Consider the following 23,678-nt stretch of genomic DNA (forward strand, 5'->3'; position numbering starts at 1 on the left):
TTCAAGTAAAATCTCACGAGAGTCCTTTAAACGACAACAGAGCTTTCAACAGTCAGCGCCTTCAGCCAATCACATTTTTTTTCTGGATTATCTAAAGAAATGAGCTCTGCAAAGCACACAAGTTGGACTTATGATATTGCACAGACTGGTTGCCGACCGAGTTAGTTTTCCGAGTGAAGCACCATCGGTTTTCCTGCACACACTCAGTTTATGAGGAAAGGGTTGGGTATTCCATGTGGGCTACTAGTCCGTAACTAAATCCCAATGTTCTCCGTATTTCAGTGTGCAGAAAAACATGGACAAATGTCTTTTTAGTGCTACTGGAAAACATCTGACTGGACACTGTCCTAAAAGGAAAAGTTTTTTTGTAAAAAAAGAAAGGCGTGGCTTTATTTCATTTTTTTTTTTTGGCATCTGTTCATCATTTTGTGTTTTATTTTCCATTCACATGTCTATTGTTCTTTAAATGGTTCAGTTTTCATTCAGCATAGCATTTTTTCACTGCAAAAATAGTTCCTTACTTGGTATTTTTGTCTTGTCTTGTGTTCAAATATCTAAACATTCTTACGTCAAGATACTTTTACTTAAGATGCAAAATGACACAAGATAAGAAGTCTTGTTTTCTGACAAAATGATCAAAATGAAGTGAGTTTACGCTTAAAACAAGAGCAAAAATATTCCAGTGAGGTCAGAAAAATAAAAACTTATGTGCATTAATTTTCATCTGGAAGATGTCATTTTTAGTGTTTGCTCAGTTGGACTATGTCTCCTAAAACATTCCCTGTCGGATATTAACTCGACATGTTTTTGAGTCAGAAAGTACATGAATCTAATGATTAATGTTCCTCTGGGTTATGAATCATTTTGACTTGAATTTGAATTATATTTATCTTAATTCAAATGGGAAAACGCTTTTTTTTTTTTTACCCCATTGGCAGATATTTTCAGTGAAAACTTTTAATTTTTTTTCAGAAAACACTTCATTTTGAATCTCGATTAAATGAATCTTGATTTAAGAGTGTATAGATATTTATACTGCAAAAACAAGACAAAAATACTGAGGAAGAACATATTTTTTTTCTTCTTTTTTTCTTTTTCTTTTTTTTTTTTTTTGCAGTGTTGTAACAATCTGTTGAAGAACATTCGAAAAGGATTGTCTTGGGTTCAGTTTTCTGTTCCTTTCAGATTCTCCAAACTAAATCCTCCATGGTTACAGCTGCTCCGAGCGGATGACATGGAAAAGAGTAACGTTGTACAGGACCTGATGTCCGTTATTCCAGGCGTATAGCGCTCGATCTCGTGGGTTGTAGTCCAGCATGGAGATATGCGAGTACTTGTTCTGCAGAACGATATCGATGTACTCGTACGTTGAGGAGTTGGTGTGGTAGGCGTAGTAGACTTTGGTCCCTCCTGAGTAGCCGTTGGTCACGTACAGCGTCCCGCAAATCATAAAGGACTCCCCGGCACTGCGCCTCGGGTGATTGGTTGTCCAGGACTGGATGATGTGCAGGGTCAGGGGGTGGAGCTTGCTGATGACGATGTTCCCCGCGTTCTGATTGGTGGCGTACACGGCCCAGAGCCCACCCTCGTCCACCATGAGGTCGATGTCGGAGTGTCCTCCCCAGGCGTAATGGTAGGTGTTGCTGTAGCCTGCGTTGTCCAGACGCTGAGACCTACTAATGGTGGAGGTCTTGAAGTCAAACTTGATGATCATGTTACTCTGGAACTTGTTAAAATAGATGGAACCGTTGTAGACCACCTGACCCGTCCCGGACCAAGGGTGTGGGAGCCGGTGCGACGTGAAGTTATCCGACGTCATGAAGTCGGCCATAGATTTGTACTCCCGCACGAAGCGGTTGTTGTGGTAACCGTCCATGTACCACACCTGAAGAGAAGTGAGAGAGTAAGTGATTAATTTATATAAATGATGTACAATACGAGCAGTTGAGTTAATGAGACACATCCCTGATAGAACAAGTATGCTGACCAGATGTGCATTAATTTTCATATGGAAGATGTCATTTTTAGTATTTGTTCATCTGGACTAAGTCTCCTAAAACATTCCCTGTCGGATGTTAGCACAACATGCAGCAGATGTTTTTGAGTCAGAATGTATGTGGATCTAATATTTTTACGATGTTCCTCATGGTTGTGAATCATTCTGAACTGAATTTAAATTAAATATGAGATAAACAGGAACTACGGATCTGAATGCCTATCAAGACACACTTTGAATGTTGGCTTGACAAAGTCTCGTTTGAAAGTGTTGTTGCTTAAAAAGCCTTTACGTCAGAACGTAGGCTCACTATTGGCCAGCATCACACACATGACCAGCGTCGGCCAATAGTGAGCCTACGTTCTGACGTACAACCCAGAAGCGCTGCGCTCTTACACTACGTGAACTCACTCACTGTTTTTTTTTTTGCGCACAAAAAGTATTCTTGTCGCTTGATAAACTTATGGTTGAGCCACTGTAGTCACTTGGACTATTTTAAAGATGTCTTTACTAATGTTCTGGGCCGGCAAGTTTCAATTACAGAGAAGCCTATGGAGAAGTGAGCCAGCTCTCAGATTTCATCAAAAATGTCTTAATTTGTGTTCCGAAGATCAAAGAAAGTCTTACGGGGTTGGAACAACATGAGGGTGAGTAATTACTGACAGAATTTTCATTTTTGGGTGAACTAACCCTTTGATAGATAGATAGATAGATAGATAGATAGATAGATCTAACAGAGTAAAAGATAGATAGATAGTAAAATAAAAGAAAGATAGATCTAACAGGTCAAAATTCTGGCTTGACATTCACAGAATCAAAATTCAAGTATAGTTTAAACTACACTCTATTTACTCGAAGTGGGTCAAGTTGTTCTTTATTTTGTCTGTGCTTGCATTGGATTTTTTTGTTCTGGCATAATTCGCCAGCACATCAGGACGTGTTCAGCGAGGTCTTAATTAAATTCCAGACCGAAGGTGTCCATTCTTCCCCTGGCTTTGGCAGAACGCAGGCGGTGAAAATTGACAGCCAGGAAGTTGCTGTATGCCAGGCATTACGAACCCTATGGGGATAATTCCAGATCATTCCGGATAAAAGCCGACTCTCCGTGGAGAATTCCCAGCATGACTGGGGCTTCTGTCTCTCGGTGAGCGAATAGAAAGGGAGCAGTCACGCTTATGGAATATTCCAGAGCCTCGTGGCCCAGCGGGACGTCTGTATGCTCTCTATAGGAGGCACGAGGCAGTCAACAACATCTACTGTATAAATCAACATACATGTTCATTGTATGAATCTCTTCTGCATGTTGGAACATACTGCAAACCCTTTCTTTTGAAATCCAGCCACAGTTGTTCACCATATTACTGCATTAGGAACATTTGAGTAGATTTTATTGTTTTAACAACATTTTTCACAATATAAACTGTTCCAAAGCTTTACAAAGAACATACTCTCTGTGAGCGAGACCTGGGCAGAATTGGCGATTATAAACCCCCAAGATAGACGTAAGAGTGCAAAGAAGTGCTAAGAATCAGCTGAGGACGTTCATCCTTTGTCTAACACCAAAATAACACCATAAAACATATTTTTTACAGGTATAAAATGCTCTGCCAGCTCTGAACTAGAATCAGAGGTCTCTTTTCCGCTCCGAGCCCAACAGAACTTGTAAACAGATTTTTGGGCTAGGTTCTGCTCAGTTTTCCATGTAAAACTTTAGGTTTGGATGTAGTTGGCAATGGGTGAGCAACACAAGGAATATTATTAGTTATTTCTGTTCATCAATTCGGTCAGGTTTTCTGTATTTATATGTGCTTCTATATAAATAAATGTACTAACTCACTTACAGTTAACAGTTAATAAGGTTGGGTATCCTTTGAATTTTGACGATTCCGATTCTGTGCATCGATTCCTAATTTCGATTCCAATAAGGTAAAAAAAAAAACTTTTACTTAAAAAAACACACATTTATTTTAAGTCTTATTGCAAAACATTTCATTGTAGCTGAATACCATGAACAAAAATCAACAGGCTAAAGAACACTTACACAAGGAACTTTTGCCTATAGTTAAAAAATACCATAGCAAAAACAACTAGCCTAACTAATATACATTTCAGGCATTATTGAAGATGAGTAAATACTCAGTAAATAGCAATCACACAAGATACTACTGAAATAAACAGTGTTGCAAGATTTTCAGGTATTCAGGTACAGAAACTGTAATCACATAACACTGCACTTTATGAATAAAATATACATTACAAATATGGTTACAAAAGTTATTCAGTCAAGAATATATATATATTCTCTTTGTCTTTTGTTTGAGTAACTTTACGATAGAGACAGCAGCAGGAATATTAGGCTGCTGTCACTTTAAGAGATGCACAGATCAAATATATTGTTACATATGCGTTTTCTTTCTCAACTGTTTATGTTCACTTAAGACATAACCGACTATGTTTACGAGGATATTTTGACATATTTTTGTTTGTTCAAGTGCAAAAAACAGCATGTTTCTTTCTTGTGCTTGAATGGTTTAAAATCACTTTAAAATCCCCTTTTCTGTGCGCGCACTTTGGATGAGTGTGCAGTTCTTGCGCTTGAATGCACACAAAAGAATCGATAAGAGGAATAAATTTTTTTATTTTATAACAAGTAATCGATTCCTGACCTGACTTGATTTTCACAGAATCAATTTTCGATTCCCAACCCTATTAGAGATGCACTGATACTAAATTTCTCAGCCGATACCGATTAATAAATCAGGATGATACTGATTATTGTCTGATATATCAGTACATCTCTAATATATATATATATACATTTAATGTTAATAAAAATAAACATTTGGATTTGTAAAACATGGTAAATAATCCTCTCTGATGGTTATGGTGTATTTGCAGAGTAAATGTTAGTGTTGCTGAACGTGATGCCAGGACACTTTTTGTGGATTTGTAAAGCTTCTAGTAGCATTGCTTCTAAATCAGCTTTTGAGTATCGAGCCACAGAATACCTTTATGGTCAAAAGGTGGAGATAACAAGTAGTAATATGGAGTGCAGCATTAAAATTGGACCGTTCTGGTTGGCCACAGGGTGTTTGTTCGGGCTTTAACTCAATGCTCATGCAGACATTGAATGCTGATCCATCTCTGCTTGATATCTCTGACAGCAACACGGTGCTGTGCCAGAGCTTTTTATCTTTGAAGAGTCAAAAAACTGCTCTGAGATATTGCTTATTGTTCACTCCCACACACACACACGTTTCTCTCTCTCCACGCTCTGTCTGTCTCACACATACAGCCTACGGCCTCATCAATCTTTGAGAACAAGAGCCTCCAACCCAAAAGTGTGAGAAAAACAGAACAAGAGGGGGGAGGGAGAGAGGGAGCACTAAAACCGGGTCTGTGGGTGTGAAGGAAGGTTATAGATTCACTAGCTTGATTTATAATTGCGTTTATGGGTTTCGGAGGAACTAGCTTGTGCAAAGCATCACTTTAATGGGATTTTGGGTTTGTAATTGTGTATTCTTGGGTGAATACGTGTTGTTTCTAAATCAAAGATCTGGTATGAGCTTTTGCAATTTTTTTATTTGCTTGTGTAGTTTTATATTAGACTATTTGTTATTCTTTTGTGTTTTCCAGTCTGCTGTACCATTATAATTCTTTGCAAAATGTCAGACAAGATCAGATGTGTTTTCCTTCCACAATTGGCACTATTAAAGCACTACTTTATGAGAACTAAACTATAATGTGAATACAGTCACATGCTAAAGTTTGCTGCATGACACACAAGCTCTTTATATGAAATTGGATGTATAAGATTGTCCAGCTTTACTGTCCTGCATACATGCATACTTGCTTTGGGTAATATCTACTATATAACAAATTTCAAATCAATGATTGCTTGTAAATGTAAACTACAGCTAACTATAACTACACCAGCTCTTATCTGCTAAATGCAACTATAACACATTAAGATATTATAAACATTAACCACAATTTTCTTTAAAGCTGCTTTGAAACAATATGTATTTTCTGAAAAGCACTATACAAATACATTTGACTTGACTATATTCATAATATAAGATGGCCTTTGAGAATAAAGTTGAATAACAAATAGTCATTAAATTGTTATAATATAAAGCAAATTCATTTAAGTACAATACTTTCTGGTACCAGTTTTTTATTCAGGTGATATTGGATATTTAATTGTATATACTCCTTTCCCCTGTTTTAACATTTAGATTACTGTTGTTAATCTTTTAAAAACAATAATAATTTTCGAACACAATCTTTTGCGAGTCTCAAAATGAATAAAAATGTTCATGCTGTAGATTTATTGCCTAAATGCACTGGTAGCATATTTCAAATAAATATTTTAGTTTGTGTTTTGTTTTTAATGCATTTATACAAAATAGTAATACATTTCATTGTCGGCTATATAGCAATAATGGTAAATAGAAATTCTGCCGCATGAAGATCTAGCCATTAAACTATGTGAACACTGATTATGTTTTTTTCACATCATAGATGTAATTCTATTAATTTTTTAGTTGCTTGTTTTAGCATGAACTCTGTATTCACCATCCAGCTATCCAGATTTTGTGTTTCAATGTGATTAATGGCCAAATAAAAGATGGGTGGAGCTTGAAGGTCTAGCCACAACCTAACCCTACTATAGAGCTGGTAAGTCCCGCCCCTTCCGCTAACCCCACTGGACCTCTAGGTTGAAAAATCGTCAATGCAAGTGAATGTGAGAAAATAATTATTTTCTGGTCCCGTTTGAATTTTGCCATGAATGTGAACATATGTTGTCTGTGAATTTTTAATATAATTTTTCGTGTGAAGAATGCTACAATTTAGCGGGTAGAAGTTTGATACGGTTAGACTTTGTGTGAGAGCACTTTGCGGACTACAACTAGTTTTTACATCAGACGGGAATCTGAAGAAAGAACAGCCCATTTGGTTTGAATGGTGACATTTGGGTACAAAACACACAGGCATCTCGATCTGTCTCCATAGATTATCGCAGCATTAGCACCGTGATTTGACAAGTGGAGGGAAAATGTGTTATGGGGTGACGTCACATAGGCGACATGTAGTCTTTCTCGTTATGTCTTTTCCACAACTGCTAGCCAAAGAATCATGCAATATACTGTCAAACTTGTAACATGAAAAATTATATAAAAAATTCACAGACAACATATGTTCACATTCATGGCACAATTCAAACGGGACCAGAAAAAAATTATTTTCTCACATTCACTTGCATTGACGATTTTTCAACCTAGAGGTCCACTTGGGGTTTTACAGATGGGCGGGACTTACCAGCTCTATAACCCTATCCCTGAACATAATTAGGTCAAGCCCCGCCCATTAAGTCCACAGAGGTGCAGCTCCACCCATTACACCCAGAGAGGGAGAGCTCGATATCATTTGGCTCCACTTGAAACAAAAGAGATGCTTGTGAAACTAATGACTAGTGATTTTGAACTTCTCATCGAGAACTGGCAAAGCTATTTGCTGAGAAACTTCTTATAAAAGCACAAGTTAAAGCATATGCAGCATATAGCTCTGGGATGCCAACTGCTAATTGCCAATTTGTCATTTAGCCCACACTTTAATGTAAAACCGCTTGCAGGATATTTATTACAGGAACAGTCTCTTGCAACCTGGGGTTTCGTCTCTGGCCACGGGAGCTCATTTAACATTTGTAACCGGCCCAGATCTTTAAACACAATGCCCTGTAACCCGATAGCTAAACAGGTAAAAAATGATAGCACACTTCTGCAAAGCCAATCGAATGCTTGCATGAGCCACACAACATCACCAAACACGATTTTCACACTTTAAGAAATGCCTGAGAAACGATTAGGCTTGGAATCGGCGCACAGGCCATCATCAGGAACATCTCAGGCTCATTTCCAGCTGCCCTCATTCCTCCAGCACAGTCTGCAGTGTTTTAACCTCCACCCGTTATCAGAAGCCCCCCTGCGCTCTCCATTACGAGCCCCGCCGGAGCGCTTCATGTCTGGATGAGTGGGAAATTATTTGGCCTCGCTTATCTTCCCCTTGTGCCGCTGTGAGTGTCAGTGACCTGGCCTCAACTCCACAGATATCCGACTAGTAAATTAAAGCTTGGTACGAACTGGTTCTTTTTTTATTCTTTCGTTCCCATATATGTAATTTTACTAGGCCTATATACAGTAAAAGGAAGTGTTTTGTCTTTATTCAAATATATTTTTCGATTTAATTTGTTGAAGCTGAATTCGAATGAAAGACTTTTAAAGATTTTTAGTGATCCTGATGGACTAAATATTTAGATGAAGTATTTTCTGCAAATGCATAAGGGTGAAGAATTTCATTGTGCCGTTTAACTTCTTTCCGTGCACACGGAAATAGGACGCGAGTTTTTCCTCAAGCGGTGTGTATTTGCATTTGTGTAAGACGGCTCGGCCTTGAGGTTTGTTTTTCTGTGTTTTTTCTTGATGGTTCTGAAGCAACATGGTTATAAAGCGTTCGCCTGCAGCTGCAGCTCGTGGGTTTTTACTGCAGGCATTAACCAGATATCCTCCACTATTTGCATTCTAAAGAATATCAGAAATGAATCCTGTATGTCCTATAGAAGGAAGTTACACTTGTATTCATTACCAAATCCTGAGAAATGCAAAATATACATCCAAATGTTTCAGTTCAACTTTTCCCATAGGAAAATGAAACATTTAAGTGCTATATATATTTCTTTCTTTATAGTCCAGTCATTTTATGAAAAAAGGTTGAACAAATTGCAACAGAAGTAAACTCAACTGATTTTGTATCCTCAATATGTCCTGAATAAGGACAAAAAAGCCCCAAAGAATCCCATTAGGGGAAAGTTTAGAAAAAGACCCAAATATAGCCTATTCATACGCCTATTCATTCTTTTTCTTACGTGAATAGGATAATAAATTTAACCTTTAGATATCACCATGAAATTGGTTCCATTCAGACCTTAACATTAAGTATTTTACTGTTATATATCAACAAGACGTTTTCACCTGGCTATACCCAATGTTTAGATCTGTTGTTGTATTCATGCAAATTAGCACATACGTAATTAGATTATGCACCGTTTGTCCATGTTAACAAACAATTGTTACTTGTAATACATTTTTTGTTTGACTTGATGTAAGTAATCAACTCAGTAATTTTCATGGTGATATCTAAAGGTTAAATATTTTTACCCTATTCACGTAAGAAAAAGAATGAATAGGCGTATGAATAGGCTATATTTGGGTCTTTTCGAAACTTTCCCCTAATGGGATTCTTCTGGGCTGTTTTTTCCTTACTCAGGACATAATGAGGATGCAAAATCAGTTAAGCTTGCTTCTGTTGCAATTTGTTCAAGGTTGACCCCCATTTTGGCTTAAAATGACTGGACTATTATACACTCAGCCACTTGGTTACACCGGCTCAACTGCTCGTTAAAGGTCCCGTTCTTCGTGATCCCATGTTTCAAACTTTAGTTAGTGTGTAATGTTGTTGTTAGAGTATACATAATATCTGTAAAATTATAAAGCTCAAAGTTCAATGCCAAGCGAGATATTTTATTTAACAGAAGTCGCCTACATTGAACGGCCCATTTGGACTACATCCCTCTACTTCCTTCTTTAATGACGTCACTAGAACAGTTTTTTGACTAACCTCCGCCCACAGGAATGCTCCCTCAACTCTACCGAAATTCGTTTATGTACTTGCGAACTTCTTATAACTTACTGTGTTTACTCCGCTCTTACGGTGATTTTCTGAAGTAAAACTGACGCTTCATCTTTTGTGAGATGTACAATAAACTTTATTAAACTCATCAGTATATGTTTGATCATCATTCGGACCTGGTCTGAAACAGCAGACTTGTAGGCTATTAATAAATAATGGATAAATACAAGCAGATGACAAATACGTTATAATAACCGTAATTAAACTACTAAACTATACCTGTTCCATCTCTATACAGCACTCTGACTCTGTAGGCATTATTGTCCGACTCGAAATGAACACTGTTACTGAGAGTTTCTGATATTATCATCATTCCGTGAGATGAAATTGTCCTGAGAGACTGAGCGCGAGCTCATGAAGCTCCACCCCCTGGGCCATGCAGCAGCAGCTTATTTGCATTTAAAGGGCACACACGCGTTTTTCTGAGCCCCCAAAAATGACAATTTAAACATGCTGTAAAAAATGATCTGTTGGGTATTTTGAGCTGAAACTTCACATACACACTCTGGGGACATCAGAGACTTATTTTACATCTTGTGAAAAGGGGCATAATACGGGACCTTTAACACAAATATGTAACCAGCCAATCACATGGCAGCAACTCAATGCATTTAGGCATGTAGACATGGTCAAGATGATCTGCTGAAGTTCAAACTGAGCATCAGAATGGGAAAGAAAGGTGATTTAAGTGACTTTGAACGTGGCATGGTTGTTCGTGACAGACGGGCTGGTCTGAGTATTTCAGAATCTGCTGATCTACTGGGATTTCTAGAGTTCTAGAGTTTACAGAGAATGATCCGAAAAAGAGAAAATATCCAGTGAGCGTCAGTTCTGTGTGTGAAAATGCCTTGTTGATGTCAGAGGAGAATGGTCAGACTGGTTCAGCTGATAGAAAGGCAACAGTAACTCAATACATATAAAATTGTATATGTAGCCATAATCGTTTTTACTCACCCTAGTGTCTCCTTCAGGAGCGAGGGGGTCCGTCATCCAGGATCCGAACCGAGACCCGGATGTTTTAATAGTGTTTGCATCACTAATGCCGGTCAGCTTACCACAAGCTGCAATACACACAACACACACGTTTAATTGCACGCATACACTCACGCTCACACACACTTTCTAACCTGAAGCCTACAGTCACACACGTTTAATGAGTTTAGTGATGTTATGATGAGTCTACAGTCATAATTACTGTGGTAATCTTATATCTTGAAGTGAAGGTTCTGGTTAAATGACTTTAATTGAGTCACACTGAGCTTCATTATGATCTTTCATGGCGAAGAGTGAGAGAAACATTCGCTTGTGTTTCTCTACCTCTCTTTCACCTCAATGTTTTATTTCTTTAAGTCAACATGAAATGGCAATCCCAACCCATATAAATCTGTGTGAAAGATTATAAAGACAAACTTGCTTTAGAACGACTAACAAACGTTTAGTTGCTCACAATAAGATCGGTGTATTAAGAAAGCTAATAGTCTTTTTTGCTGTTCATGTTGACATACAGTAACACAAAGTGGTTGAGCTGGTGAATGTATACCTTCATAGATCATTTATGAATACATGTTTTTTGTTTCTGTGACAGAGAGAGATTAATGTACAGGTAAAACGTAAGATAAATGTCAAACATTATGGTGTTTGACATCCTGTGTTGTTAATAGTGCAGTGTATTAATCATGGTGTATTTTCCTGCTCAGCCTCTCCCATTCAGCACACACACACATGCTTGAGATTAACACACTGAGCTGTAATCTGTTGTCTACACAACACACAGGCCTACATCATTACGCTACTATCTTTAGAATAAAGCCCTGATTCACTCCAACTGCAGAATCGTCTTACGCAATCTCATGTGATTGCATCAAAATGGCATTTGAGGATTTATATTTGAACAAGTGGAATCAGAAGTGAACTAGATTTATACATTTCTGATGTAAATGTTAGTGATTGCGTTCACTTAAAGTAACAGTAATGCATCTTCTCCTCTACCGAATACAAGTTCGTTCACGTCACGTGTAGGATGAAATTTTACATGGGAAAATGTGAAATTCCTTTGGTTTCCCTGTAAAGGCTTTATATTCATCAGAAGTGATACACATGGATGAAGCTCAAGTGTGTGTGAAACAGAGAAATAAATCCGAGTTGTTTTAAAGCCATATTGATCATTCAGTGAAACTGGCCCAGATTTCTCCTCCAGAAACTCGGTGTGAAGAAGAGAGAAAGATGATACACACCAGAGAAAAGGTGCCGATGTGTGTGGGTGCTGGGAAGTGGAAGCTGTGATGGTGAATGCATAACTTCACTCTTTAGCTCAAGAGACTTGTCAAGAGAGTTCTCTGTTGTGCTTCATTTAAGGATCCGCTATGTCTCTGACTCAAATGAGAGAATAGCTGACATACAGACATAAAGAGACAAAAATATGTTCTACGAATGTTTGGCTAATGTTAACATTAAGTTATGAAAGGTTATTTCTGAATGTTCCAAATGTGTTTTTTTAATTTTTTGGTTATATAAATGTTAAGGGAACGTTCGTTTTATCACTGTACAAACATTATGTGGTGCCGTTAGTTTTGATCGTTTGAACATTCTAAAACAAGTAGTAACATTTTAAAAACGTTAGACGAACAAATAAAATTGTAAGTTATTTGAGCTGTAAACCTGTTGAAATCCCATTTTTTTACAGTTGTTGTGTTGTCATGTAAAATTGGATTTAACTTTACACAGAAATGGTTAGTCAGCGATTTTTTTTCCAACTAAAATCATGTCAACATGTCTAAAGTGTACGTCTTGTGGCTATAATATTGAAACAATGAGTATTTTTACCTGATCTCAACCATTTCACAAGGTGGTAATTTGGTGGTATGGTGGTATGAATGTGATGATGATTTTTGAATCATCAAAAACAAAGTATGCATGAAGGTTCACACTTAAACATACGTAAACACGTACAAATGAGATTATACACATAAGCCAAAAATTTGTCAAATATAAGAAAAATTATACGAATTATCATGAGATTTCTTTTGCGTAACTTTTCCTGCCTTTTTTTTTTTTAGGCCAGTCACTGCCAGCATTTTTGATCATTTTCAAAAAACTTTCATGGTCCTCAGAATATTTTGTAGTATGAATATCCGAACATGCAATATATATCGAGTCCATCAACACCCCCAAAGCTTTTTACTCTATAGCTGTTCTAAGTGACGTGGGTGTCCCGGGGCTCGAGATTCGCAGGGCAGAAAAGGGCAGTGATGCTGGGTGCAAAACTAAAAAGATCCCATTGTCTGGTAAGTTCTGGTTGGGGAATTACAGATGGCCCGGCTCTGCGATCTCATTTCATATTCTTATTAACAGCTTATCTCCTGAACTGCCATTTTCCTTAGCATGCTATTCAGCGTAAATCCTACCCTGCAGTCAGTTTCATTGGTTAAAGCGGCGCTATGCAGTTTTGGCAATTTCTTCTCTGTTTCCTCGCTTTTTGCTCACAGGTTTCTCTATAGAGCTCCCCCTACAGCTTCGGAATAGATATTTGACAACACTGTCGTCAAAACTTGTTGGCGACTCTTCCCTCTGTCTATCTGTCAGTCAATAGGAGGAATCCACACCCCGTTTTGGTTATGGGGGTTAAATTAAAGTAAAGCATTTTTGTGATGATCAACATTATGCCATAAATGTTGTTGATTTAGCTTATTGTTTACACTCAGAATTCCAGAACGAATAAACAATGTTAATCCAGGATCATGTCCTGCTTGCTTAAACCATGTTGAGAAAACATTAGTTTGTGTATGTGTGTCTTACCGAGCTTCTGCATGCATGCGCGTAGCCGCTCCTCCAGGCTGACCACGCGGGAGTGCAGGTCATCGTAGTCGTAGGCTCCCATCTCCTGCTGGAGGAGGCCGAGGCTGGCCGTCAAGTTCTGCACCTCCTCCTTAAACTGCTGCACCAGCCGGGCGTCAGCCTTGTACTCCTCCAGCACGGGGATTAGCGGACGCAGCTCCGCCATTTTTGCCTTTATGGCCTGCAAATACGTAATGTGGGAAAGTTGGAAAGTCTGGCTTGCTTGTACACTGAAGCCTGTCTGAACCCTTGCTGTCTACACTGGTTTCAACTGTCTTGATGTTGAACAGTGTTGTACATGAGTGCATCAGTCTGTCTGGAAACTCTTAAAAGTAAATGTTTACAGCAATTTTTTTTTTTTTTACACTATATATGCCCCAAAGTATATGGACACCTACACACCACATCAATATATGTTTTCATTTCAGAACCATTAGCATTTATAATGAGTTAGTTATTCTTTTGCTTGAATAACAGCTTTGAGTCAATCCTCTGGGAAGGTTTTTCTAGATTCTGGGATGTGGATGCTGTGATTTGCTCCTGAGCATCAGTGAGGTCAGGTACTGTTGGGTGAACGTGAAAGATCTTCTTTGTGCAGGTGACGTGCAAGTTTCGTCCATGTCAGACAACTAGATAAATAAATAAAATGAATCTCGCTAGAGCAAAAACGGACCCCTTCTTCTATAGATGCTTGTGAAAAAGAAGTGTGCTTCAAATTTTGAAATAATATTTTTTTAAGATATGCAGATATTGCAGATATGTTTCTTAACACACTTTGAACTTTGTAATACTGTCAAAAGTTTTACTTTTTAAATTTGACTTTTTAAATGTTTCTGTTTTAATCATCTTTTGTTGCGCTTTAAAGAAGCACTTGTTTTGATGTGTTGCATACGAAAGCACATGTAAAGTACTTGATTACTGATAACGTGTTTTTTGATATTACTCTTAAGGTGATTCTTTTTTTAATGTACAAAATTGCAATTTCCTCATAACAAATGTGCAATAATTACAAATATATTTAAATATATGCTTTACAAGATTCAATAGACATTTCATTAAAGTATCTTTTAGTTTACCAGTGCTTGTCAGTACATTCGGCAGAATTCTTTAAGCATATTTCAAATACAATAGAAATAATTATGAAATTACATATAAAGATGTACTTTGGGTTTGGGTTTAAAATTACATTTTCATTTAATTGCAGTTAACATGTAATTCAGTGTCCAAACACATTACATTCAGTCCGCACTTCATTATATTCCTTTAAAGGTGTATTATTTCCATAATATACTCTTTTTAAAAGCATGCTAAAGTATTCTTTTTATATATATACATTAGTGATGTTGTAGATTAAAATCTTTTAACTAGATGTCCACATACTTTTGGCCATGTAGTGTTGTACTGGTGCTTCAAAAAAAGTTGAACCAATATGTTGATCTGTAGAACTTCTAATGTATGACAAACTTTTAAAAATGTTCCTATAGCAATGAACCATTAAAAATATTTATTTTTAGAAGCGTGTGTGGTCCTGGTACTACATTATGAAGACAAAATGTCCCCGCAAAGATGGCAATATCCAAATGTAAAAATGCAGACCGTTTTCTGTGATGGATAGGTTTAGGAATAGAGTTAGGGTTAGGGGACAGAATAGATACAGTTTGTACAGTATAAAAATCATTATGTCTATGGAAAGTCCCCATAAAACATGCGTATGTGTGCGTGTGTGCTTGTAGAGCCAGTGAGAGACCAGAGGCCGAGCTGCAGTAAAACTATTGAGATTCGTATAAAAATGATAGATCTACAAACATTTATCGACGAAATGAAGCGCTCTGAACACGGTAAACAATTGAGAAAAGACTTTATTAGTTATCGTTTAGAATGCAACAGCAGAAAGGGACACATGCTGAAATTACAACTCACATACAACAATGTGATGTTAAGATTAAATTCCTTACTTCAAAAACGCATATTACTTCAAAAACCAAAGATTCATAGTGACAAATAATAAGAGGAATAATAATAAAAAAAAACTTAAGCAATACTAGCAAAGATGAGATAATAATGGTAATAGTAATAGTAGTAATAATAATAATAATAATAATAATAGCAATATATCAATGAAACTAAATAATGTAGATCATATAAATAAAACGTAACAATTCTTTAGAGTAGCATGCAGGAGGAGATCTGATTGGTGGTTGGATAAGGGAGGGGGAGGAGTGTTTCTTACAGCTAATGTCGTATAGAATATGAGAATCGTGACATAAACAGCATGATTGACGCCCACTTCAGCCAATCGTGGGTTAGACCTGCCTCTTCTGGCCTCTGGCTCTCCTATCATGTCTTTATAGTTAGCCCTGCAAGCAAGAAACAACACACTCAGCACAGGGAGCTAACTCGCTAACCTATCTATCACATTCACGTGCTCTCACAGTCACACACGCACACGCTCATGTACTTGCACACGCACGCTTGTGTTACAGAGTGCAAACAATATTACAGTCCATGCATGTGTCACGATTCAAGTGTGTGTCACGGGACGTTTTGATTATGGTACATTATAGAAACTGAAATGTGCAGATCCTTTATTATTGTTTAATTATAGTTTTACTCGCTTAACTTTTATTATTTTCTATTATAATTACTCGTATGATTACATTTTGATGGTAGTAATCTACAAAAAAATGCAAATATTACATTTGCACAAAAGTTCACTAATTGTTTGGATGGAGTCAGACAGGTCTGCACATTTCACAAAAATCATACAAGCATTTAAGGTGTGCATGCAGTCTGTAGTGTGTGTGTGTGCTGTATCCATATGGGCTGATGTGTGGATTCATGTGAAATATGTGCATTGCTTGCATTTAATTGTGTGTTTACCTTGTATTGCTTGGCGATGTTTTGTTTGTGGTTCTCTTCCACCTGCCTGAATTTGGTCTCCAGGCCGCGGAGTTGATCTTCCATCTTCACCACATACTGCAGGTCCCTCTGGGTCCGCTGGTCCAATACTTGGATTGATTGCGTCATGTTTTGCACCTAAACACACACACACACACACAAACATTCAGTTATTAGAGATATATTATTAAAATTGAAATTATACATGTACGTGTATGTATTAGAGCTGTCAAATTGACTAATCGCTAAAGTTTGTGTTTATTTAATATATATGTGTGTACATATATTTACATATATTTTTAAAAAACATTTTTCCCCCCGATAATTTAACACAAGAGGTGCTATTTGGACCATTTAATAAAATCATGTTTGAGATCATGATAATCTCGTTTTCAAGAAACGTCTAAATATAAGTGTTAAGTATAAAAACAGTGATTGGACTTTTGTGCATTCTTACCGATGCCCCTTGATGATCCCAATTGAGTCAGAACCAGTCAATACAGTCCAGAAACCTACTTAACAATAAGTACTCTAAAAACATCATAAATAATGAATCTAGTGACCTTCAGAAAACTAGCGAGCTCCACTCCACGTCTGCTAATCATCTGATGTGTCGGAGGAGTTGCATCATTGTCTTTCTGAGGAAAGGCTGTTTGCCTCTGCTCCAGCCATGTTCCAGAGGAACTCATTAACTCTGTGTGTTTGTATGTGAATGATACTGTTGTCTATGAGTTGTTAGGCTCATGCCTCTAGGTCACTTTGATCTCTGTAGGAAAACTCTGGTTGTCATAGATTCGGTGTCTGTGACAACTTTGCATTAAAGGTAACGTGATGCCCAAGGGCAACGCAGTGGAGCTTTATGGGTCGGGAGGTCACCTTCTCCAGTAGTTGGCGGAGTTGTTTGGTGCGGGCGTCTCTCGAGCACATGGTCTGCTGAGGTGCAACGACCGTACACACACACCTGCCCTCGCTGTCCTGAGCCGAGCTGTACACCTGCCATGACTCCTCTGGGTTAGCGGGTAAAACCTGTGAGAGAGGAGAGAGAAAGAGAAAGGTGATTTTACCAGTAATACAACATCTAAAGGTTATCTCATTTATAATCCCATACTCATTGGCATTACAAACATTTGACACAAGATTACACAAGACCACATCTGCTCATGCCACATCAGATCAGACCACGCCCATATCCACACCCACCAATCAGAATGCAGCAGCATTACATCTACTACCAGGAAGACAAACATCAGTCTCATTCACACACAGTTTTATGGTTGTATTTGACTGACAGCTGTTAGAGTGAAGGGATCTTGTCCCGTTCAGCTGTGCCATTCTTGAACTGCATGTGCCATTCTCGATCACAGTGTGTGTGGAGCTGGTGAGAGTGAGGAACAGATGGAGGATTGATGAACATCCGCTGATGCAGGTCTGGAGAGTCCTAAATCTCCAAACCAATGGTGCACTAATGGAATATTACCACACTGCAAATAGACTTTGATTCTATCCGCTTTGCAGTCGTTTCATGTTATATTTGTTAATATTAAAAGTTATATTAAAATTGTCCATACTGTATTACATTTGTGAAAGTGAAAATGACAGAACTATGGAAGAACTACACAACTGCGTTTTTAAATGTTGGTGATATACTGTTCCATTTTTTGAACACAAGAACGTTCTCACACAATACCAGATAAGACGTTGCGTCAAGTTTGACTTTTTAAAGCTTGCTTTCAGACCTCTTTTACTCTTTGAATGCACTGCATCTCATTCTAGTGAAATCACAACAAAAACATTTTTTTGGTTCAGCAGTTTTGGTTCATTAAAATAAAATAAAAAAGTTTAATAGGGCGATATAGAACACTCATATTTGAAACGACAACATTACAAATTTGAATATGTATGAGCTAAGCGTTCGAAATTCCAGGACATCACAAGCAGCATGTCTGTGATCGCCACTTTCTGAAAACGAGAAAGAACGCGCACGGAGGCGCGCGCACAAGACCCGTTCCATTCGAAAATTAAAATAAAAGAATAGCCTACTACAGAATTCACAAGAATAACGCCCCCGTGTGAACGCCCCCTTAAATGTCGACAAAAAACACGGAGTTGATTCGCGCTACTGTATGCGCGAATGGATTTTTTTCTTTTTCTTCACATATTGGGTTAATTGCTTAATATCTGAACTTTTCATTTGTATTTTCAAGGAAAATAACCCGACACTTACTCCTATACTCCGGTCCGGATAGCCGCCCTGCGCCGCGGTCAGCTTGGTGGTGTTGAGCCCTACCAGTGATGGCAGAGTCTGGGACATCCAGTTGGTGATCATGGCCATGGTGCTGAGCACCACACCGATCTTCAGCAAAGGCACCGACATCTCTGTGCGCACTGACCCAAACTCTCATTCTACACAAGCCACCCGGGAACCATAACGGCGAGCATCGCTGCCCGTGAGCGCCTCGTGCATCACCATCATCCGCATCATCTCCTCTAACGGTCCCGGTTCGGACGGTCTCATGGTGCTCATCTTGATTTATGCCGTTGGTTAAAAGGAGTCCGGTGTGGTCAAAGTAACGGAAACCGAGCAGTTTTGACCCTCTTCTCCGCGCTGGTCCCGTCTGGTGTCTTTTCTGTTATCCAAGCCTCTTTTGTGTGCGTTCACGCCCTTATTGGTCCGCCTTCCCAACGCAAGTGAATTACTATGGATGGATTACAACTGCACACGCCGACCGCTCTCCGTGGATGAGAAAGAAGGCGGCGCCACGCGCTCATATATAAGCCCCTGTGCTCACGAGACGCGCCACCAGGGATTTGCACTTGGCACCGGATCGCGTTAATGGCCCGATATTGTCATAGCCACGCGCACAAGGTTGTAAACGAAACATCCCAATGTCACGCTCCACTCCGGGTCAACGGGAGTGAATAATGATCACATTTCTCTCGCGCTCTCCCTTTTACTATCCTCCCATTACAACCCTTAACTGTCACCAGTTTGCAAATTATACAAAGACATGATTTTCGCCGCACAATCTTGAGGTTCTTTTCGTTCTCGTGCCACCAAAGTTGTCTTTAAGCATAATTAAGCATCAACTTTAAACATTTTTTTTTTTATCAGTATTTTTCAGAAATAGTAGCGTTAAACAACTGAAAAGAAGTGTCACGAGACATCAGAGACATAGTATATTTCTCATATAAACAAATAAATAAAGGGAAACATATGGAGCATATGTGGTTGGAATATCTTTATTGCAGCCTTAAACATATGTAAATATCTGTCATGCACATGCGTAGACAGATTGTTAGTGAAAATAAATTATATTGAGAGACACACCATGCGCTCCAGTGCCGCAAGTGCATTAATTCAGTTTGCATTAGAATGACTCTAGCGCCCCCGTGTTGTGATCGGCGGAACTTTGATGCAATTATACCGACTACTATCTGGCAGTATGACAGGACGAGCAGTGTGCAGTCTCATGCATCGCTTGGTTAACACCTATTGTTCACAGACCTAGACATGCCATGACAGTGAGTAGTCGTGACACAGCAAGAAGTGCAAAACGCGTCATTGTTAGATGTGTATGAATCCTGATACAAAAAAATAATCACATTATATAAATAAGCAGGGGAGACCCGGACTGTTTGTCACACTTCTTATATTCTCAGGGGTAGTTTTATTTATTTCTATCATATTATTATTATTATTATTATTATTATTACGTTTGTGGGTACAAGTAAGTTTATAAGTAAGTATATATATATATATAATTTTTTTTTTTTTTTTTTACTCTTTTCTCTGGAAAAGAGATACAGTTCAGTATGCATGTTAGCTTTATGCCCCATGCAGTTAGGCATTTAGTCAAACTATAAGGGGTAAGTTGTCACAACTGGAACCTGCTGTTTAAAACAGATTTAAGAATTTTTCTGAATATATATATATATATATATATATATATATATATATACAGTATGTACACACACACACACACACACACACACCAATGTCCTGAGAATAGCCTAGTTCAGGATAGTTTTTACTGTGTTCACTTAAAAAGTATTCTTATCTCATTTGTCTTTTAGTTTTTAAATATACCTAAAAGTTTTTAAATATACATTCTCGGTTGTTGAATAAATAAACCAGATTTTTAGTCTAAAATAAACTGCTATTTTGGATAAAAACATGAATATGTTAAAGGGACGGCACTTTACACAGACTGACCTTTGAGAGAGAGAGAGAGAGAGAGAGAGAGAGAGAGAGAGAGAGATTCAGGGAGTGTCAGGCATCCAGTTGTGTCTCTGTCAGCATATCCAACCTCACTTTAATAAAACATCACACAGAAAACATCTAAAACACTGAATCTAGGGCAGATATTCTTTCCGGGCCTGTCACTGTCTATTACACATACACACACACATTTTGGTTTGCTTGTGGATCTGAAATGATCCGATCTTTCTGTACTGGTCTTAAAGGACCAGATCTGCCATCAATCGTTCACTCTCACCTGTATGATTTCCGGTTTCCAGTAAAACACAAAAAGAGTTATTTCCATACAATGAAACTGAATGGTGACTAGGCAAGTTTAGAAATTCAGACTGACTTGAAATTTAGGGCACAAGTGGAATGGACTACCTTTATGATGTTTCTTTCTCATTTTTTAGAGCCCAACAGTCCAAGTCCCCATCTGCTTTAATACGGAAGTGAGCAGCTCATGTGCTCCACGAAAGAAAACAGAGGTTTGGAGCAACACGAATGTGAGTAATTGATGACAGTTAAATATCTTCTGGACATGGCCTCCCAGATAACACGTTTACAACACTGGTTGCATTTTGTGTGTGGGGAGATGGAGAGAGACATAAAAGAGATGGAGTGAATGAATGATAGAGCCATAGAAACAGAAGGGCACTTCAGCACAAATCGCTTTGGGCTTGAATTTGTTTGGCCTTGAGATATCTCTGTGTGTGTGCCAATGAACAATGCAACTTGAATCACATTGGCCTGTTCTTATTTCAGATTAATGAGAAACATATCCACTGCACATAGTAGGATGATGTTTTGCATAAAAATATTCAGCAGCCTATTAGAACGCTCTCGATGTTTAGCCGACCTTGTGTCACGGCCTCGGACTTAAAACTGTCAAATAGACACTTATCTATAAATTAGTGTCCTCAGGGAGGTTGTTTTTCATTTTTGATGTAAGATTTGTTCTTGTTAGTTCTCTGTAAACTCTGTGAACTTGACCATATTAATTAAATACTTGTTTCCAATCTAGCTTTCTTTCTGGCTCTTGATAAAAGCTGACACTTTTTTAATTACGAAACTGTGCTAAATAATACTTTTCAATAAAGCAATTTTGGGCTAACGAATCAAACAATCAAAAGCAATGCCAAATGTCTATGTTGGTTAATTTAATAAACATCAGGAATTTAAATGGATTCTTTGGCTATTTCTCTCTACACACTATGACTAGAATTTAAGTTTTTACATCAAATAGATTTCAAATAGATATTAGAAGTTAAGACATCAAATAGATTGTGCTTGGATTGTGGTGTTAAGCAGCGAATTGATCAAGACAGTTTTAACATTAAGGCCAATGAGGTTAAAGCTAAACCTTAAAGAGATAGTTTGTCCAAAAATGAAAATTATGCCATAATTTTCTCACCCTCCTGTTGTATTTTTTGAGATATTTGAAGCTTGACAGCATCCGTTTACATTACATGCTGTTTAATTGGAAATGAGCAGCGTGAACATTCTGGCAAACATCTGCTTTTGTGTTCAACAGAAGAAAGTCAGTCACATGGGTTTGGAACGACATGAATGTGAGTAGAGTGCATAATTGTTTTATTCATTGGTGAACAGCTTCTTTAATCTGTATGTTCTTTAGAAAAACACATAGAAAAGCACTTATCTGTTGGGTCAGGTATATTGCTATTAATTCCGAAACAAGTTGTGCAGTAAACGTCTAATATGAATGTTTTATAGCTCCGTTCAATTTAACTTAGAAGCAAAGACCGTAATCTCAAATTGGGATTCCCTTTAACACTGTTCTTTTTATCATCTTTAATAATTCATGTGTAGGCTGTGCAATTTCTGCAGCCCGCAGCAAAACGATAATATCCTGTAGATCAGGAGCGCTAGATGATGGTTGGTCCAGAGTGTAGCAGCAGAAACCATCTGAGCTGTTGGACAGAAGGAGAGTGTGGCAGCAGTAACTCATCTGTAATGGTCTACAGTAAAGCCTTCAGCTTCAGGCTGCGTGTAAAAAAAACAGTCCAGCATGATATAAGTGATTTATCAATAGGTCTGAACAAGAGTGCTGGAGACCTCCTGAACGGTTCTGCAGTGTAGAGAGGAGGAGGAGGAGGAGGAGGAGAAGTCCATGTTTTCAGAAGTTTTCTTCTTCTGAAACTTCAGATGCTCTGGCTGACTCTGGGCCCTGGTGCCCGTGGTACTGCAGAGGTGTTTGGAACGGAGCCCTGCTGTTTGAACATTTACTCTCCCCTTCCCCTGCGTTTCCACTGCGTTCTCCAAGCAGTCTGTTCTTCCTGCTGTTTTCAGAGCTAGTTCGTAGAATATCCGTCTGTAATTGCTTCGAAACATAGGGATTTATTTTGTGATTTAGAAAAAAAATGCTATCTTGGTAAATGGAAGGAGAGTGCTGTGTGTGTGAACAGATGGTAGATTTTTGGTATTTTCTTGAAGAAAAAACTGTAAAATTCACAGGCAAGATTCAAGGGTGTTTTGGGTGTTGCAATGCCCGATTACATTACTTGCCCACCGCGGCACTGTCGTTTTGCTTTTTTTTACACTTATAAAAACCATTTAGTTCAGTTGGACAACGGACGCTGTAATTATAAGCTGAAAGCGTCTTCTCTGCTCCATACAGCATGAGCTGCAGAATCACAACACAGAGCTGCAGGATTCAGATTTCACTGATCACATGACAAGAGTAAGGAGAGATGAGTGACGGAGGATGGCGGAGGATTTGGTGCGCACCTATAGGGATAGAATTGTTGCATTATTCCCAATTAATAAATTGAGATTCACAAATAAATGTAAAGAGATTCACAAAAATGAATACAATTCACAAATAAATAGATTAAGATCCACAAATAAATGTTAAGAGCTTCACAAAAATTCTTAAAAAATCACAAATTAAAAAAATTACAAGTGTTTTTTTAAGCAGTTTTATGTCACAAACACAAATCT

General features: G+C 38.1%; 1 protein-coding gene across 3 annotated transcripts in view; it reads right to left on the reverse strand.

Moving 5' to 3' along the window:
• Window positions 1-409: 409 nt before the first annotated feature.
• Window positions 410-23,678, reverse strand: part of olfm1b (olfactomedin 1b) — a 28,996-nt gene continuing 5,727 nt past the window's right edge. Inside the window, exons 1-6 of one of the 3 annotated variants that reach the window (XM_084138182.1) lie at window positions 18,702-19,218; window positions 17,354-17,503; window positions 16,460-16,615; window positions 13,541-13,760; window positions 10,700-10,806; window positions 410-1,885 (exon numbers count right to left, since the gene is read on the reverse strand). In XM_084138182.1, the coding sequence (XP_083994308.1) occupies window positions 1,211-1,885; window positions 10,700-10,806; window positions 13,541-13,760; window positions 16,460-16,615; window positions 17,354-17,503; window positions 18,702-18,851 (1,458 nt within the window). In that variant the 5' untranslated portion in view covers window positions 18,852-19,218 and the 3' untranslated portion in view covers window positions 410-1,210. Of the gene's footprint in view, window positions 1,886-10,699; window positions 10,807-13,540; window positions 13,761-15,420; window positions 15,937-16,459; window positions 16,616-17,353; window positions 17,504-18,701; window positions 19,219-23,678 lie in introns of those variants that run through there. The other 2 variants (XM_084138183.1, XM_084138184.1) reach the window with 2 other exon arrangements.

This window comes from Abramis brama (assembly GCF_963993115.1).
Source record: "Abramis brama genome assembly, chromosome: 15".
Taxonomy (NCBI): Eukaryota; Metazoa; Chordata; class Actinopteri; order Cypriniformes; family Leuciscidae; genus Abramis; species Abramis brama.